A 16,572-nucleotide genomic window follows, 5' to 3' on the forward strand; every position below is an offset into this window, starting at 1 on the left:
AATGCATAGAGGATCGGCCATTCCTCATTGTGGTGAGGAGCAGCATCATCTTTGGCATCTCACTGGATCCCAACCAGACAAGCAACGATGCCATGGTGCCCATCGCTGGAATCAGCAATGGCTACGATGTTGACTTTGATGACCGCGACCAGTTCATCTACTGGGTGGAGAATCCTGTGAGTCGCTGGCTTCGTTCCGTGGAACCTCTCAGCAGACACACACTCTCTCTTGTGGATACTGCAAGACCTGTTGACAAACATGCGTGTAAAGTTTAATTGGCTGCAAATTTAGCAATCCAATTTACGAGCTTCTGATATATTCGCGTCCTGATTCTCCATTGCGATGTGTTGCATCCATTGATTTCAGGGGTCGATTCACCGGGTGAAGACGGATGGGACAAACCGGACACAGTTTGCTCCGTCAGCCATCCTCGGCGCCCCATCGGGCTTGGCCATTGACTGGATAAGCCGAAATCTTTACTACACCAACCCTCGCTCACAGACCATTGAGGTGAGGAGCACGGTGATGCATGTGCCATTAACGAGCAAGCTTGCAGGAGATGTTTCGCATGGCTGCACAAAGTGATCGATAACACTTTTTTCACTGAACCGGAAAGTGATTATTTATTTCTGTTTAAAAAATATAAATTTGCAGCAATTAAACAGCCACGTTTTTTTCCCCCACACCATCAGGTGATAAAGATGGATGGAGTGCAAAACTACCGGAAAACAATTATTGGTAACAACGGACAGACAACAGGTGTCGGATACCCAGTGGGAATTGCTCTCGATCCATCTCGCGGGTACGGACATGCACACTGCAAATTATTATCTTATAATGTCAACCATAACTCTTAGGTTTCTTTCTGCATACAGCCAAAATTAATGTTTTACAGATTTAGCATTTTCACCTTGCCGAAGTTTTTTTTTCCTACACAGACTGTAATTCCCTAGTGTGGTGTGAAGTTTGCAGCAGAGTTGAAAGATGTAACCACATTATCACTTTATCATGGCATGGTCAAGTGGTTATGACATTTGCCACTTGTGGCAAAGGCTTCTGATTCGTGCCCAGTGATGCCTCCCTGGTGTACTCGCAAGTTACCTCATACTTGGCAAAGGCACGTAGCAACATCCCTGCCTTCTGTACGGCTACTGCAAGCTGTAATTATCTGTGAAACACACGGCGCCTTTGTTATCACCTTGCACTATACAAAGCATTTTTACGACACCCAACGTACGAATTCCTTGAATGGATTCGATCACTACTGTTTCAGGAGGCTGTATTGGACAGACCACGGCTCTGACAGTGGGGTCCCTGCGAAGGTCGCCGCTGCTGACATGGACGGCTCAAACCCCACGGTTTTGTTCAGCGGCAACATGGACCACGTGGACTTCATCACGCTCGACACGCGGGAGCAAAAGCTGTACTGGGCAGTGGCTGGCACCGGCGTGGTATAATTGGCTTTTCAAAATATACATTTTTCCTACACAGGCTTTGTGTAGCCTATAAAAGTGTCCTGTATTGGCACAAATTCAATACGGTTGTTTTCATGGATGAAATTAAGTTTTGAAATACTATTGTATATGTTTTCGCAGTTGTGGTGTATAGCTCTCCGATGTGTTTTTATGTTGTGCCGCATGATGTTCGGTATCATGAATGTTATTCGGCATGAAGAAGCTCCTACCTAGCATATGCAGCGAAACGTCGCACATCATGCTGTACATTGTGCAGCACAACCCAAAAGCACACAGAAGAGATTAATTTTTATGCTATTCTTTAATTTCTTCAAAGTTTGATGAAATAATAATCTCATGTCTTGTATCTTTTTATTACATTAAAAAATGTGTCAAGTAAAGTATAAGTTTTGAAAAAAAAATTATATAACATTATCATATAAATAAAAAAGGAGCAAACAATTATATCTAAAATTTGAAACATATTAGTTTAATTTCAGGATAACTCAAATGTCTTACATGCATCCCATCCAAGCTTTGATGTAGTTTAGCCAAGAGAACCCCCGGTGGCAGCAGTCCCTGTGCGGCCCAAGGTGAATGCAGCTCCGTCCTGCAAATAGGCTTTAGTCTGCCAGTTGGTGGCGATGTATCTACGTAGCTTTTCCCAATTCAGTAATTTGTGAGAAATCTATTATAAAAGCCTGGCGTTCCATTTGTCCGTTTACCAAATTATAAGAGCCTTCTGAACCAGTATGATCAATCTAATTATTGTTTCATCAATTATATTTTCATCCATTATCCAGAAATACTAAATTTTCCATTTATTGAGCATTTATTTAACGTTTTGATAGTTGTGGCCATGGATGGAGGGTGAAATAAAGAATATCTAATGAACTTTGAGGTACAACTCAGTAGTATCTGCACACATTGGCAAGGGGGGGGGCGAGAAGAGGACATCAGTGGGGGCGATGGGCGAGTGGCGCAGCACTGAGAAGCCCTCCGCAGGAGTTGGCATAAGGCGGCCACACATGCCGCCGAAAATTCTAGTTTTACTAAATTTGCCTCTGTTACTGGTCGACAACTTCACCCACCTCCCTTCGTTCCTCACCTCCCCACTCCCTGCAGATTGAGCGTGGCGACGTCACAGGACTCAACCGCATCACGGTGGTGCAGCATCTGTCACACCCGTGGGGCGTGGCCGTGCACGAGAGCCACCTCTACTACACCGACTATGACTACGAGGTGGTGGAGCGCGTGGGCAAGGACGGCTCCACGCCTGTCCTCATGCGCTCCAACATTCCGGGCCTCAAGTGCCTCAAAGTGCATTTCCGTGACAGTGAGAGCCAGCACCGGCGAACACAGACACACACACACAGCATTCCCCACCTCCGGTTGGCTATGTACGGTGCGAAAGAAGTTCAACATACATTCTTACACCTTGAATCCTCAACAAAGAGAAATATCCCCCGTATAGCCTTAATAGACTGTTTGGGCCAAGTAATGTTAGCGAGCAACTATGAAGGCTGGCCCGGCACATGAGGGCGTGGGTGGCCAGCAATACAACCACACACGCATTGAAGTTGCAAAAAATAAAGACACACACACCTTCCATAACACACACCCACCCACCTTAGAGGTGTAACACCAGTGTTAATTTAGTCAGCATTTTTGGTTGTAATGTCTAAATTAATTCCACACATTAAGATTTGACTCAACTGCCATCGACTAGACTAACACTAAAATCCTGATTAATTAACAGTGTACGACACCCACACAGCTTGAAGAACTGTCCACAGTATCGTTAAAGCACTTGAGTTCATTACTTCACTGAAAAGGTCTTTTGAGTGCAAAAAACTCATCATAGGTTTTAGATTTCCCTCTGATACAAAAGTTTTACTTTTCGTTCCTGATCTTTGTTGTTTCCTTTATCTTCACAAGAGTATCTTCAGAAATGTCTTTTGCAGAAGCTACTTTTGTTCAACTTAAACTTTCTTCAAACGTAAAACACAGCCGCAGCACTTTATGTTTTATTTTACTAAAGTGCTTCATCATGGTATGCATTTAATAAGTACCTTAGAATGTATTAGTATTCAGTCAGCCTTTTGGCTTCATCGCAATGTTCTTTGAACTCTGACCCCTGCTTTTAATTCTCTCCTTCACAGCCTCGTCGGGCACAACCAACGCCTGCAGCAGTGGCAATGGCGGCTGTCAGCAGCTGTGTTTGCCACGGCCAAATGCCCAGCGTGCTTGTGGCTGCGCTACAGGTTTCCAGCTGGCACCTGACCAGATCTCTTGCCAGCTCTACGAATCATTCGTCATTGTCTCCCAACTCAGCGCCATCCGTGGATTTCACATCAACAGCACTGACCACTCGGAGGCTATGGTGCCCGTAGCTGGAACAGGTCAGCATGAATGATTAGCGAATACTATGGGCTGTGACTATCCCTACCATGTGTTTCATTTTGCATTATTGTAAATGATATTATTGCACTCTGATACATTTTTTGGTCGCATAATGTCTTGTTTGAATCAAATTTCCCACCTCCGATGAGCACAGTTGGGTACGTACGGCGCAATAGAAGTTCAATAAACATACATACAGGAAGAAGCTCCCAGAGCATGGAGCGAAATTTCAGGCATTGTGCCCAACGGCACGGAATACAACCTGAAAAAACATTGGAGAGCTGTGTAGCACAACTGCAAAATCCTACGAAGTAGAATACCTTTATTGTTCTTTGTCATTTAAAAATTCATGGGGTATGTTTGTGATGTTGTAATTACCAGTAGGTGAGGATTTCTAGGCGTTGTTTACACCATTGATGTATGAGCTCTGCAATGAGGCAATGCTGCTAAAGCGGAGGTCTGGTGCATTGTTCGTGAATAGGCCGCAACGCGCTGCATGTGGACGTCCATATGCCATCGGGCTTCCTCTACTGGTGTGACCACGGCTCAGCGTCTGCCTACAGAGGAATCCGCCGCATCAAACCGGATGGGTCCGGCTTTCAGACCATTGTCTCCAGCGGCATCGGGCCCAGCGGGGTGGCAGGCATTGCTGTGGACTGGGTGGCAGGTCAGAGAATGCCTTTACTTTGAACACACACAATCGTTGCTCCCTCAAAAGGGCAAAGTGTTGTGAATAGAAGTAATTGTATACAGTAAAACCTTGGATTGCGAGCATAATTCGTTCCGGAACTGTGTTTGTAATCCAAAGCACTCGTATATTAAAGCACTCGTATATCAGTTGTGATCACGTGACGCACGGCAGACAAAGCGTATACGTACTACTCGTATTGCAAGACCTTGCTCGTTTATCAAATTAATATTTACTTTAAAAATTTGCTCGTCTTGCAAAACACTCGCAGACCAAGTTACTCGCAATCCAAGGTTTTACTTTATATTAATAAAAACAAGGTTTTCATAGCTTTTCTGCAGAGTGCTTGTTTGCAATCAGTTTATTAAATTCAGCATAAAAGTTGTACGTTTACATGAAGATCAGTTGTAAAATTTCTAAAAGTTATGAAGATCAATAATGAAGAGTGGGCGATTTTGGATGCCTCGCTTAATGCACCGCACACTGCCAACGTGACGCAGGAAACCTCTACTTCACCAACGTCTTCTCGTCGGAGACCCACCTGGAGGTGCAGCGTCTGGACACGTCCTTCCGGCGCGTGCTCTTCAAGACGAGTGTGGACCGGCCGCGCCACCTCGCCGTAGACCCACGCGCACGCTTCCTCTTCTGGGTGGACGCCGGTCAGCGGCCCAAGATCGAGCGAGCCTTCCTGGATGGCACCAACCGCTCGGTGGTGCTGGATGTGGGCCTCCTCTCGCCCCGTAGCCTCACCATCGACCGCGCCACTGACTGGGTGTACTGGGCGGACGACGGGCTCGACCGCATCGGGCGGTTGGCTCCTGATGGCAGCACGTGGCAGGTGGTGAGAGAGGGCCGTGGCTACCCGGCCCCCTATGGCCTGGCGATCTACGGCAGCAACTTGATCTGGGTCGACCGAAACTTGCGCAAGGTATCTGTGAACCAGCCTTCCGTTGTTAATGTACAATTTTTATTATTACAGTTATATTTTTGTGCGTTTTTTTAGCACATGTCTTTTTTAAGGGCATTTGAAGTTCATATTTAAAGTTTTAGACTAAAAAAAAAAGTTAGTGGCTACTACTAAATGGAGCATGTGGAGGTGCTCGTCTTCTATGTACAGCCACTGTTGACTTTCCCTCAATGTGTTACTCACTTTATCGACTACGGAGGGATAAAACGCCAAATCGACGCCAAAACTAAATTTAACTCGGAGCTTTCCAATTGCAATTGGCACAGTCCACTGATGCACTACATGGCTCATTCTCATTTAAACTGATAAAATACATATTGGTGCGACACTTGTTATATTCATTATTCATCTACGACTGGAAAAGTGACGTGGTTTTTTTTTGCCTTCATTTTGGGCAAAAGGCTTTGGGAAAAAAAAGCTGGATGTTTTGGTCCTCCTGTGAAACAGTTTTCTCCCTGCTGGGTCCTTCACAGGTGCTGCAGGCCAGCAAGGAACCACAGGCCTCTCCACCGCCACCAGAGGTGATTCGCGACAACCTGGGCACACTGCGTGACGTCACCATCTTCGACCCACGTGTGCAGCCCACAGCTCCCGAGCTCATTAACTTCAATCCATGCCGGCTGAACAACGGCGGCTGCCAGCAGTTCTGCTTCGCCCTGCCCAATGTCACGACAGCCACGTGTGCCTGCGCTCACGGAGAGCTGGGCTCGGACCGAGTGAGCTGTGTGATGCCCTCCGACGAGTACCTCGTGTTTGTTACGGAAGACTCCATCCGCAGCATGCGCCTCGACCCAGAGGTAATAACCCCGCTCAGGCTCACTGTGTGAGCAGCAGCAGTGGGCACGATCATAAGCCGATGGGTGCTCCGTGACTGAAGATGGGTGCTGAGAAACGCCTGGCTTTGGACAAGATAATTATGTTCTAAATATAAAATAATGAATTTATTTTAGAACGTGTTTTCATGTAAATTGAATTGTTTGCATGGTATTCATATTTAATACTCTAGTCAATAATACATGTGCATGGATTTCATGTTCATGAATTTAAATGAAGGCTGCAGATACCTCACATCTATGCGCAGGCTTTTGTCTCTGTTGCTTTTGGTATTGCTTAAATAGGTACAGTTAGTGGTCTCATAATTATCCTTGACTTAGCCACTGCTGAATGAAGGCCTATTCATGACATCGCCATCCATCACGATGCCACAATGCCACAACTCATCTCACTCCTGCCCTTGAAGTGGTCTCATTTCTCCGCTTTCCTTTTGGAGATGTCCCCACCTTTGATTCATTCCACACAAATCTCATCCATTGGCCGTCTTCCCATCTAGTAATGTGTCCTGCCAAAGGTCACTTTATGAACAGTCAATCTGAAATCTCTAATGTGCATTTGTTCTCTGATCCATGAGATCTTCTTTTTGTGTCTCAGTGTCATTCAGGGGCATGCATATCTTCGTGCTTTCTTTTGTGTGCATGTTTCCATTCCATCTCAAAGTAGATAAAATACACTGAAAACGCTCCTCTTTAGGCACATAGATGACACTGTAATATTTTGTTATCGTACTATATTTGTACAAAAAGACAGTGATTAAACATGAACTTTACATTAGAAAGGTACTACATTGATCTCATTATGTTGATCTCCCTAATATACTCTCATGTACAATATATGATGACCAGATTTTCCCAATTACAGCTTCTACCGTGGATCTAAAAAAACACAAGAGCTGCCACTGCACAAAGAAATTGGACCTTAAATCAACGAATGTGTTTGCCTGCAACAACAACTGCGATAACGAGCGTTTGATTTTTTTTCGCCAATCCCAGGACCACAGCCTGCCCATCCCAACTGCACAAGTGTCACGAGTGGCAGTGGCGCTGGACTTTGACATCGCAGATGGGCGAGTGTACTTCACGCAGAGCATGGGTCTGGCTCGCAGCCGAATCAGCTTCTTCAGTCTGAGTTCCCCCTCCTCTGTCACCGTAATTGCCAGCGGTATGGCATCTCAACACACATACACTCCCACCAATACCTTATCACTGCCATTGTGGAATGCCATACAAACCCACTTGCACCTTGTCAGTGTCAGTGTGGTATAGCACTCAGGCCCATATCCAGCCTCGATGTACTTTATCACTGTCATTGTGGAATACCAATTGAACCCAGAGAAGCATCTCGCCCATCCATACCTTATAATGAATTTAAACATGTATTTTATAAAGTCCCATTCCAACAGTTATAGCTTAACAGAAACAAAAACGTCAATGCCATTCCACATGGAAATATATCTTTAGTTGAAAACATGAAAAATAAAAATTCAAAAAAATACAATATTCGAAATTGTCAAATATAATTTCACGAAGTAAGTTTGAATATAATTATATTTAGCATGACATGGTTCATGGCATTGGCCTTAAAACATTCTTAAACTGTACAATTTCAGTGAAGTTATGAGTATTAACCAACAGGCCAAATTATGCAGAAGTTTACCCTCTGCATAATTTTACATTTGAATGCAATGCATTTTGTTCACATTCACTCAGTTCTTGGAGTTATACAACATTCCCATCAAGTAACAAATACACATATTTACTTATATTCTTTAACAGACTATTGGGGCAAGTGATGTTAGCGAGCTGCTATGAAGGCCAGAACAGTACACAAGGGGGTGGGGAGCCAGCACCACGCGCGACCACGTTTGTCTTCCCAGTGGTGATGTTTTATTCACCACACCAGGTACTGAATTGAGGCTGAGTCGACTTAGGGGAGGCCTAAGACCGGTTCCGATAATCGTCTCTGGTATTGGCCGTGAGCGGTAATCGAACTCGTGTCGCCGGGTTCATGGCTCAGCGCGCTAACCGCTGCGTCACTGCTCCCATCCACTCGCCACCGACGTACACACACACACAAACGCATTTGTCCACATGGCGCATTTCCCTTACCAGATCTGGGTTCCCCTGACGGGATCGCGTTCGACTGGATCAATCGGCGCATCTACTACAGCGACTACGCCAACCAAACCATCGGCTCCATGGGGCTGGACGGCGGCAACCGCACGGTGGTGGCGCTCGTGCCGCGGCCGCGTGCCATCATGCTGGACCCGTGCAAGGGGTGAGCGCTCTCGTCTCGCGGCCTCCATCGGTGCACTTCATTCGCCACCAGCTTTTGAAAGCGCGCGGAATGGCGTAGCTGTTGACTGCGCAGGCGGCGCGACTGCACCGGGGCCCGCAACAGCGGGAGGGGCGCCAGGTGCCGGGCTTACGGAGAAGGGGGTGAAAATTGGACGGGGGGGCCACGTTTCTTTTCTTGAGCCATCGAACAAAGACGGTCACTGCATCGCGAGCGTTCAGATGTGCTTCTGCGGCCGTCTGGAATGCTCTTCTTTAGGTTATTAGGAAGCCATAGGGGCAATGCACCTTAATATCTAGATTGAAAACTCATTTGTTAAGAACTGCTTTTTGTGTTTAGTTTGTTGTCCTTCCCCCGCACCTCCGATTAGCATGGTTGTGTACATACAATGTGAAATAAGTTTAAACTACATACATACGTGCTGTACCAATGAAAATCACCCGTGTTTACCCCGACATTTCAAGAGCAAATTAAATCTTGGTTGTCAGTAAGGGCTTACATAAAAGACAGCCAAGCATTAGCGTCTCCATTAGTTAGAACACGCCATCGATTGGACACGCTGCTCTCCCTTTGCTAAACACCTTGTGTCGCTGCATTATCCAGATACTGGCAAAATAATACACTTGACGTGTTCGGTTGAATACTCTGCTCCAAGTGAGCATCCAAAGAAGAAGAAATGAGTGCCATGTTTCACCATGTGTTATTTGTTTCCTCTGACAAAATGTTCTTTCATCAGTTACATGTACTGGACAGACTGGAGTGTCAATGCCAAGATTGAAAGGGCCACGCTGGGTGGAAACTTCCGAGTTCCAATCATCAACAGTAGCCTTGTGTGGCCCAATGGACTCACACTCGACTACTCAGAAAACATGCTGTACTGGGCTGATGCTTACAGGTAGATATATTTTATAAAAGTTCCACCATTGTTATATCTTATCTGTATTAATTGATGAGTTATGGATTCATTAATCTATTGTCTTTCATTGTTATTTTTTACAATGAAACCACATCCAGACATGTTTTAGATGGCGATTTTATGGATAAAATCAATTGAAGGAGCAGAATTCCACGACGAGCATATTTAGTTGTTTATCTATCGGATGTTTTTTTTGTTATTTTGGCGTTGTACTGTGTGCTGTTCGTCACAATGTTCTGACCTTTTTGCTCCACGTGCGGGGACCTACTCAGAGCGAGCGAAATCAGTTTGCGTCGTCTCGTATTGTGGTGTAACATTACCTGGCGCCGTCCAAATCTGCCACAGGCAGAAGATCGAACGGTCCACGCTGTCCGGCGACAGGCGTGAGGTGATCGTCAGCATGGCGGTGTACCCCTTCGCCCTGACCATACACGAGCAGCACGTTTACTGGACGGACTGGAACACTAAGAGTGTGTACCGTGCCACCAAGGACGATGGCGCGGACCAGGTGGTCATGATCCAGAACCTGCCCTACCGGCCCATGGACATTCACATACTGACGGCCAGCAAGCAGCAGCGTTGCTCAAACCCATGCAACCAGTTCAACGGCGGCTGCAGCCACATCTGTGTGCCAGGTGCTCGACCCGTTTATTCGTGCCCTCATAAGATTCGTTGCATTTCTTCTTTTCGTGCCATCGCTGTGGTGGCATTCGCAGGGAAATTATGCTTCGTGGGGAACTGCTAAGGGTGCATATCACGTGGCTCTTTCAGTGTTTATAGTGCTCACTTGCATCCACACTGACCAAATCAGATGAGGCAAAGCTAGCACAGCTCGTTTCCATTCATACCTTGAACAACTTCCAAAAACCAGCAACGGCATTCACAACAGCAGCTGTAGCTCTGACGTTCTCTCTAGGTGCCAGGATGCCCAAACCAAAACCAAAGTCTGCCTAACCTGAAGATGTATTTTCACAAACTGTGCCCAAATCATAGCTCTCTCCTCCAAGTGAGACGTGCTTATCGAAGGAGTTGCTCAGCATTTCTGTTGCGCGTAGTCACTTTAAGATGTTGTTTGTTCATGTTTTTGTTTGTTGCGGTTGCACCCGAGTCAAGAGCCGCATGGCTTACAGGGCTATCGATAATAAATGAAACTGATGCTCGGGGGGCGGTCTTATTGGCCGCTTAGCACGTGTGGATGCACCAATCAGATAAGCCTCTTTGGGACCGTTGGACGCTCGTGGGCAGTCTAAATTTTCCCCTTCACTCCATGTACGATAATCTCTGCACCTGAAACCATCATCGAATTGTCTTTTTTTTTACCGATAGCCCCGTGTAATGAAAGTTCAGCACACTTAACGCTCACGTCCAATTTTACGCCGCTTTGCGAATGCGCCCAGGTCCCGGTGGCGTGGAGTGCCAGTGCCCTGCGCAGGGCCGTTGGTACTTGGCCAACGGCGGCAAGGACTGCATCGACGACAACGGGCAGCAGTGCGCCACCAGCCAATTCACGTGCCTCAATGGCCGCTGCATTCCATCCCGCAACAAGTGTGACAACCGGGACAACTGCCGTGACGGCAGTGATGAGCTCGAGAGGGTCTGCGGTGAGTTTGTGCTGCCAAGCACGGGTTTCCCTCGCACATCCGATTCATTATCAGTTTACTACGTACAGTGTGAAAGAAGTTCAATATGCATATATACATTTATGGGGGTTCGATTTGTACGATTTCGCGTAGATACGGCAAACCTATTTCTACCCAACATTCATCATATACGGTTTTCATTCACTCATGTGAGGCTATGCGGTCTGAAGTGGGACAAGATTGTGTGTGTGTATTGTGAGTGTGTGTATTGTGTGTGTGTGTTGTGTGTATTGTGTGTGTGTATTGTGTGTGTATATTGTGTGCGCTACTCAGCAGGCAACTGTCTCGTGCAGTTTCGCTTTTTGCGCCCTTTTTTTTGGAACGCATCTACTGCATGAAGCGAGGGAAACCTGTATAATTTAGCTTCCGTTATTCGGACTGTCTGCCCTGGTGTGTCATGGTTAGCACACTGACTTCTAGAGTAATCTAGGGAACATCGACAGCTGGTACAATGGGCACGTTTCTAAGATCCCCCGCCCCTACCGTGTGTGGCGGGGCAAAGTGTTGCGTACTCCCACCTCAGCCAAAACGTCTGTCCAGTGTGGAAGAGTCGATCAGACTACCTGAGAGAGGGGCTTTCAAGAGCTTCCTGTAGCGGAGGCCTTTCTTCCAGCGGTGGCGTGAGCGAACAATTGCAAGGCTGTACCTTTACCTCGTTTCGCCACTGCATCATCCACACAATTCACCACTCTACATGACTATACCTGCATGATAGGCGTAGCTGCTACATCTCGTGGTAGGTTAAGCAAGAACGAAAAATGGATTTCGGAATGTGTTGCATTTATGCGTCTGTCCGTGGAAGTATTTATTTAGCAATGATAACGTTACATTTCTAGATGTACAACTTGACAACGTCACAGAGATTCCACGATGTCATCACCTTGGCCAATGAGCCCAATCCTTTTTGCACTGGCTTTTAAGTTTTGGGCAACCCTTTGATGAATGAACGACTATAAGTTAACTCCCTAATAGCGACACAACGCTTATCCTGTATGTATGTTGAACTTCTTTCGCACCATACTAGGCAGCTGTGCTATTTGGAGGTGCTAATCATGACCCCCACTCCCTTACAGTTACAGACAGAAGGACAGAGCTAATGCATTAAGGCTTTCAAGATTTTGTAGTCGTAAAGCATTCCCAAAAAAAAAAACTAGGAGTCAACATACACAGTTGCAGACGACGCCTTTGCAAAATTGCACGTATGCACACATGTTGAACTTCTTTCGCACCGTACGTAGCCGACCCCGCTCCTCACCAGTGCTCCCCTTCGCCCCCGCAGCTTTCCACACGTGCGAGCCCACCGACTTCACGTGCCGCAACGGGCGCTGCGTGCGCTACAGCTACCGCTGCGACCACACCAACGACTGCGGGGACAGCAGCGACGAGGAGGGGTGCACCTTCCGCACCTGCGACCCGGCCGCCGAGTTCGCCTGCACCAACGGGCGCTGCATCGCCCGCTCCCAAGTCTGCAACGGCGTCAACAACTGCCGCGACAACGCCACGTCGGACGAGCAGCACTGCCGTGAGAATCCGCTGCCCGTTGAGCCCCCCCCCCCCCCCTTTAACTGGCAACCTTGGTTCTGAGCAGAAACTGTTTGTGAACGTCATCTGCCCGTGAGAAAATAAAATATTGGTACCACGTTATCCGCGGTTTACTCTGTATCTGTACGCATAAAATTACTAAGATGCGGGTCTGTCACCTTTGTGTCCAAATTGTGAACAGCTCTGATAACAAGGATGTATTCAGTATGAAAGAGGTGAAGTTTTAAAGTCCCGTGAAAAATGTTATATTTCCCTTTCAGCTTTGGTAAAATATATCTATATAGTGAGGATACAGGTTCTACTGAAAATTTTACTTATGGTACCTTTTAACATTTTGAAAACTCGAATTCTATGGCAGTGATTTATCACGTCGACATTTATAGCCGCCAAATACTCTAAACGCATGTTTCATCTTGTTCAATAACGAATGTGATGTTCCCTCCCCAGCTGAGCGTACCTGCCGGCCAGGCCTCCTCAAGTGCCTGACGACTAACATCTGCGTACCTCGACATTACCTCTGCGATGGTGATAACGACTGTGGCGACAACAGCGACGAAAACCCCATCTTCTGCCGTACGTTGCCCTGTGTATTCCATTGCGACACCACACGCGAGAGTGTTCACTTTTCTCTATATTTCAATGGATATACAGCACTGCAATTTTTTGGGAGTGGAGTGGCGGCGCAGCGGTTAGCGCACTGCACTTTAAACCCGACGATTTGAGGTATTGGCCATGCGTAATGTCAGTGCCGAGTGATATCTGAACTGGTCCTGGGCCTCCCCCTTTACCACTCCACACTAACGAGTCGAGCCAACAACAGCTCTTATCTAGCGGTGGATCTACAAAGGGCTGTACGTTAATTTAATGTTATCATCAATTGTTTGAATTTGTTGTGAATGCCACAAATGTTACTAAATTACCATATTGTACCCTGGATAGAAACGTCACAGGAAACTTGGAAACATGAACACACAAAATAACTCCTGTACGTAAGCTATTTAATGCGTTACATTTTCCACGATACGTTTTCCTCGGCCGAGCTTGACTTGCAGATGCCGCGATTGTCCTGTTGGTTGGCAGATTCCGTGTCGTGCAGCGCCAATGAGTTCCGCTGTGGAAACGGCCAGTGCATCCCCCTCGCGTGGGTGTGCGACAGTGAGCAGGACTGCACGGACAACGCAGATGAGCCCTCCTCCTGCTGTGAGTGCGACAATGGGCACAGAACTGTACAAGTCAGAGAGTTTGACAACAGCACAAAATTGCATATCCGACCGTTACATATCTGCCCCTGAACTAGTGCAGTATCTGTGCACGGTGTAACTGTCATTCTTTGTAGATGTTTACATATCAGACCTGTGCACATATTCGCCTATACCTCAGTCCCCAGAGAGTCGGATATGTGATGTACTACATTTATAATTTGTGTTCATGTGGGGTCAGAGCAGTGATGCATTAGTTAGTGCCACGTGCTTAGAACCCAGCAATTGGAGTTTGATTCCTGGCATCAGTGATGAATGATAACTGTATTGGTATTGTCCCTTCCCTTTCCCCAACCCATAATGACCGGCATAGTGAAGTATGGTCAAACAACAAATTACCTCTGGGAGCCTTGACAAAGGAACATTACTTATTGATTATTTCGGTAAAGTCACGTAGGTAGAAAAAATAATAGATCACGACGTTTCGATCGCAACTCAAGCAACCGTCATCAGGTGTGAAACAAACACAGCAGGATGACTGCTGACGTAGGAGGTCAGCAGTCCTGCTGATTTTTTAAATTACTTATGCCATTGAAAAGTTAATTTTTTAAACCATAATTTTCATTATATGTACACAATATGTAAATGTGTTTTCATTGCCACTGGGAGGATGTTTTATTGCAAAATGTAAAATGTAAACATAATCTGGATTTATAATATAATTGCAACTGAAGATATCACTCAACAGGAAAGGGAACACCAGCGTGGTTGGGTGGCAGGTGATCACAATTGGGGAATAAACAGCAGCAGCATCATCATCATGCTGTGCCTATGACCATATAACCCAGAAAGGGCCCAATATTATCAGATCATAGAAGCTAATCAGGTCTGAGCCTGGATATTGTCTGCATGGGTGACCACAATACACAAACAGGTTGCCATCGGGCTGTGGGATTACGTGGTGGGCAGCAGAGGGCATTGGAGCAAAGCGAATGGTTCTACTTTGCTAATAAGCTTGCACACCCATGGTCCCCACCTTAACCAACCTGCACTCACCAACATGGTGAAGTATAATTAAATAGTCCTCCAGGACAAGCACAGCCCAGAGATGCCCTCATCCAGGAGCGTATTGACATGCTGCTACAAGGTAATCGTAACAACAAATTGTATGCAATATGGGTAATATATAACAGGAAAGTTGTCTATGTTGACCTTTGCATAACGATTGTTGTCATCAAACAAACAAACATAGTTTCCGCACAAAACAAAACACCGCTGCAGTCACAATGGCCTGACGCTTCAAAAAAACCCGTGTCCTCCCAGCGGACCCGGGACGCACCTGCCCCAGCACGCAGTTCACCTGCGACAGCGGGCGCTGCATCCCTGGCAGCTGGATCTGCGATGGCGACAACGACTGTGGGGACGGCAGCGACGAGGACGGGAGGCACGCGTGTGGTGCGCGCACGTGCGGCCCCGACGAGTTCACGTGCGCCAACACGAGCCCGCCGCGGCGGCGCTGCATTGAGCGCAGATTCGTGTGCGACGGCGACGCCGACTGCTCCGACGCACTCGACGAGCATCAGAACTGCACGCGGCGATCCTGCACGGCCGGCGAGTTCGCCTGCGACAATGGCCTCTGCGTGCACAGTCGATACCGGTAATGGACGGACTACGCGCCGCCGTTGTCGTCGTTGTCAACGGTCGCGCGATTTTGATCGATTGCATGCGGTCCCGGCAAATGTTAAAACATGACGTCACCGTAAACAAAAGTTGACGCGTGACGGCAAGAAAGCGTAGCCCTGCGATTTCTCGCTTGAGACTCATTCCGACAAAAAGGGCCTCTCCTCGAGGGCAGCTCTGGAGGGGTATTTTGAGCCTCGTTGTCGACACCGGCCTAAAAAGGGAAAAAAGAAAATCTACAAATAATCGTTCAGTTGCAAACTTTGCAGGAATTCACAGCCTCACGCCCCATGCCTCCAATGTGTAATTTCAGCTGCTGTGGCCACGTGAAGTTATCCCCGGCTACCGAACAATTTGTCGGACTCCGGTTGACAAACCCCAGAACTAGAGCACAGCTAAAAGTTGCTTCCCGATCAAAGAGAACGACCCGTGGTTTTTATTCCTATTTCGTGCAGGTGTGACAGGAGGAACGACTGCGGTGATGGGTCAGACGAGCGTGGTTGCACATACCCCACGTGCCGGCAGAACCAGTTCACCTGCGAGAACGGGCGCTGCATCCCGCGAATCTTTGCCTGCGATGGAGATAACGACTGTGGGGACGGATCTGATGAAGACACCCACTTGTGTCACCAGCCGCGCCCCACCTGCGCTCCGGGATTCTTTCAGTGCGGTGGGGGAGAGTGCATAGCCGTCCACCTGGTGTGCAACCAGGCCAACGACTGCGCAGATGGCAGCGACGAGAAGGGATGTGGTACGTGTACTCAATTATATCAAGACACGCTTTTTTGACCCACTTGTGATGATTGGTCCAGATAATGCTTTTAATTTAATTACATTGTAAGTGGGTTACAAAACAGCGAAATGTCTGTCTTTAAAGATTTTGTTTAATGTGAATTCTATTGAGATTTAATTTTTGCAAACGCACACAACAATTGGCTTACCTTCATCAGTTAT

The 16,572-nt window shown here is 47.0% G+C and overlaps 1 protein-coding gene and 1 long non-coding RNA gene across 3 annotated transcripts in view; one reads left to right on the forward strand and one right to left on the reverse strand.

Moving 5' to 3' along the window:
• The window catches only part of LOC133346001 (low-density lipoprotein receptor-related protein 2-like), an 80,732-nt gene that overhangs the window by 36,687 nt on the left and 27,473 nt on the right, over nucleotides 1–16,572 (forward strand). The window contains 19 exon segments of the mRNA XM_061557233.1: nucleotides 10–176; nucleotides 367–510; nucleotides 693–802; nucleotides 1,274–1,451; nucleotides 2,580–2,790; nucleotides 3,617–3,856; nucleotides 4,339–4,524; nucleotides 5,046–5,473; nucleotides 5,986–6,309; nucleotides 7,339–7,507; nucleotides 8,458–8,623; nucleotides 9,378–9,536; nucleotides 9,903–10,192; nucleotides 10,955–11,158; nucleotides 12,477–12,719; nucleotides 13,187–13,312; nucleotides 13,820–13,939; nucleotides 15,262–15,595; nucleotides 16,074–16,369. Coding sequence (XP_061413217.1) covers nucleotides 10–176; nucleotides 367–510; nucleotides 693–802; nucleotides 1,274–1,451; nucleotides 2,580–2,790; nucleotides 3,617–3,856; nucleotides 4,339–4,524; nucleotides 5,046–5,473; nucleotides 5,986–6,309; nucleotides 7,339–7,507; nucleotides 8,458–8,623; nucleotides 9,378–9,536; nucleotides 9,903–10,192; nucleotides 10,955–11,158; nucleotides 12,477–12,719; nucleotides 13,187–13,312; nucleotides 13,820–13,939; nucleotides 15,262–15,595; nucleotides 16,074–16,369 — 4,095 coding nt within the window.
• On the reverse strand, nucleotides 109–12,589 carry LOC133346002 (uncharacterized). 2 transcript variants are annotated; one of them, XR_009755496.1, is made up of 3 exons: nucleotides 12,453–12,589; nucleotides 1,102–1,168; nucleotides 109–246 (listed from the first exon to the last, which is right to left on the reverse strand). It is a non-coding gene; the product is annotated as an uncharacterized LOC133346002 (long non-coding RNA). The 2 variants fall into 2 exon arrangements; XR_009755495.1 differs by lacking the exon at nucleotides 12,453–12,589 and adding an exon at nucleotides 5,087–5,219.

This window comes from Lethenteron reissneri, chromosome 23 (genome assembly GCF_015708825.2).
Source record: "Lethenteron reissneri isolate LAM-NWPU_2019-01 chromosome 23, ASM1570882v1, whole genome shotgun sequence".
Classification (NCBI taxonomy): Eukaryota; Metazoa; Chordata; class Hyperoartia; order Petromyzontiformes; family Petromyzontidae; genus Lethenteron; species Lethenteron reissneri.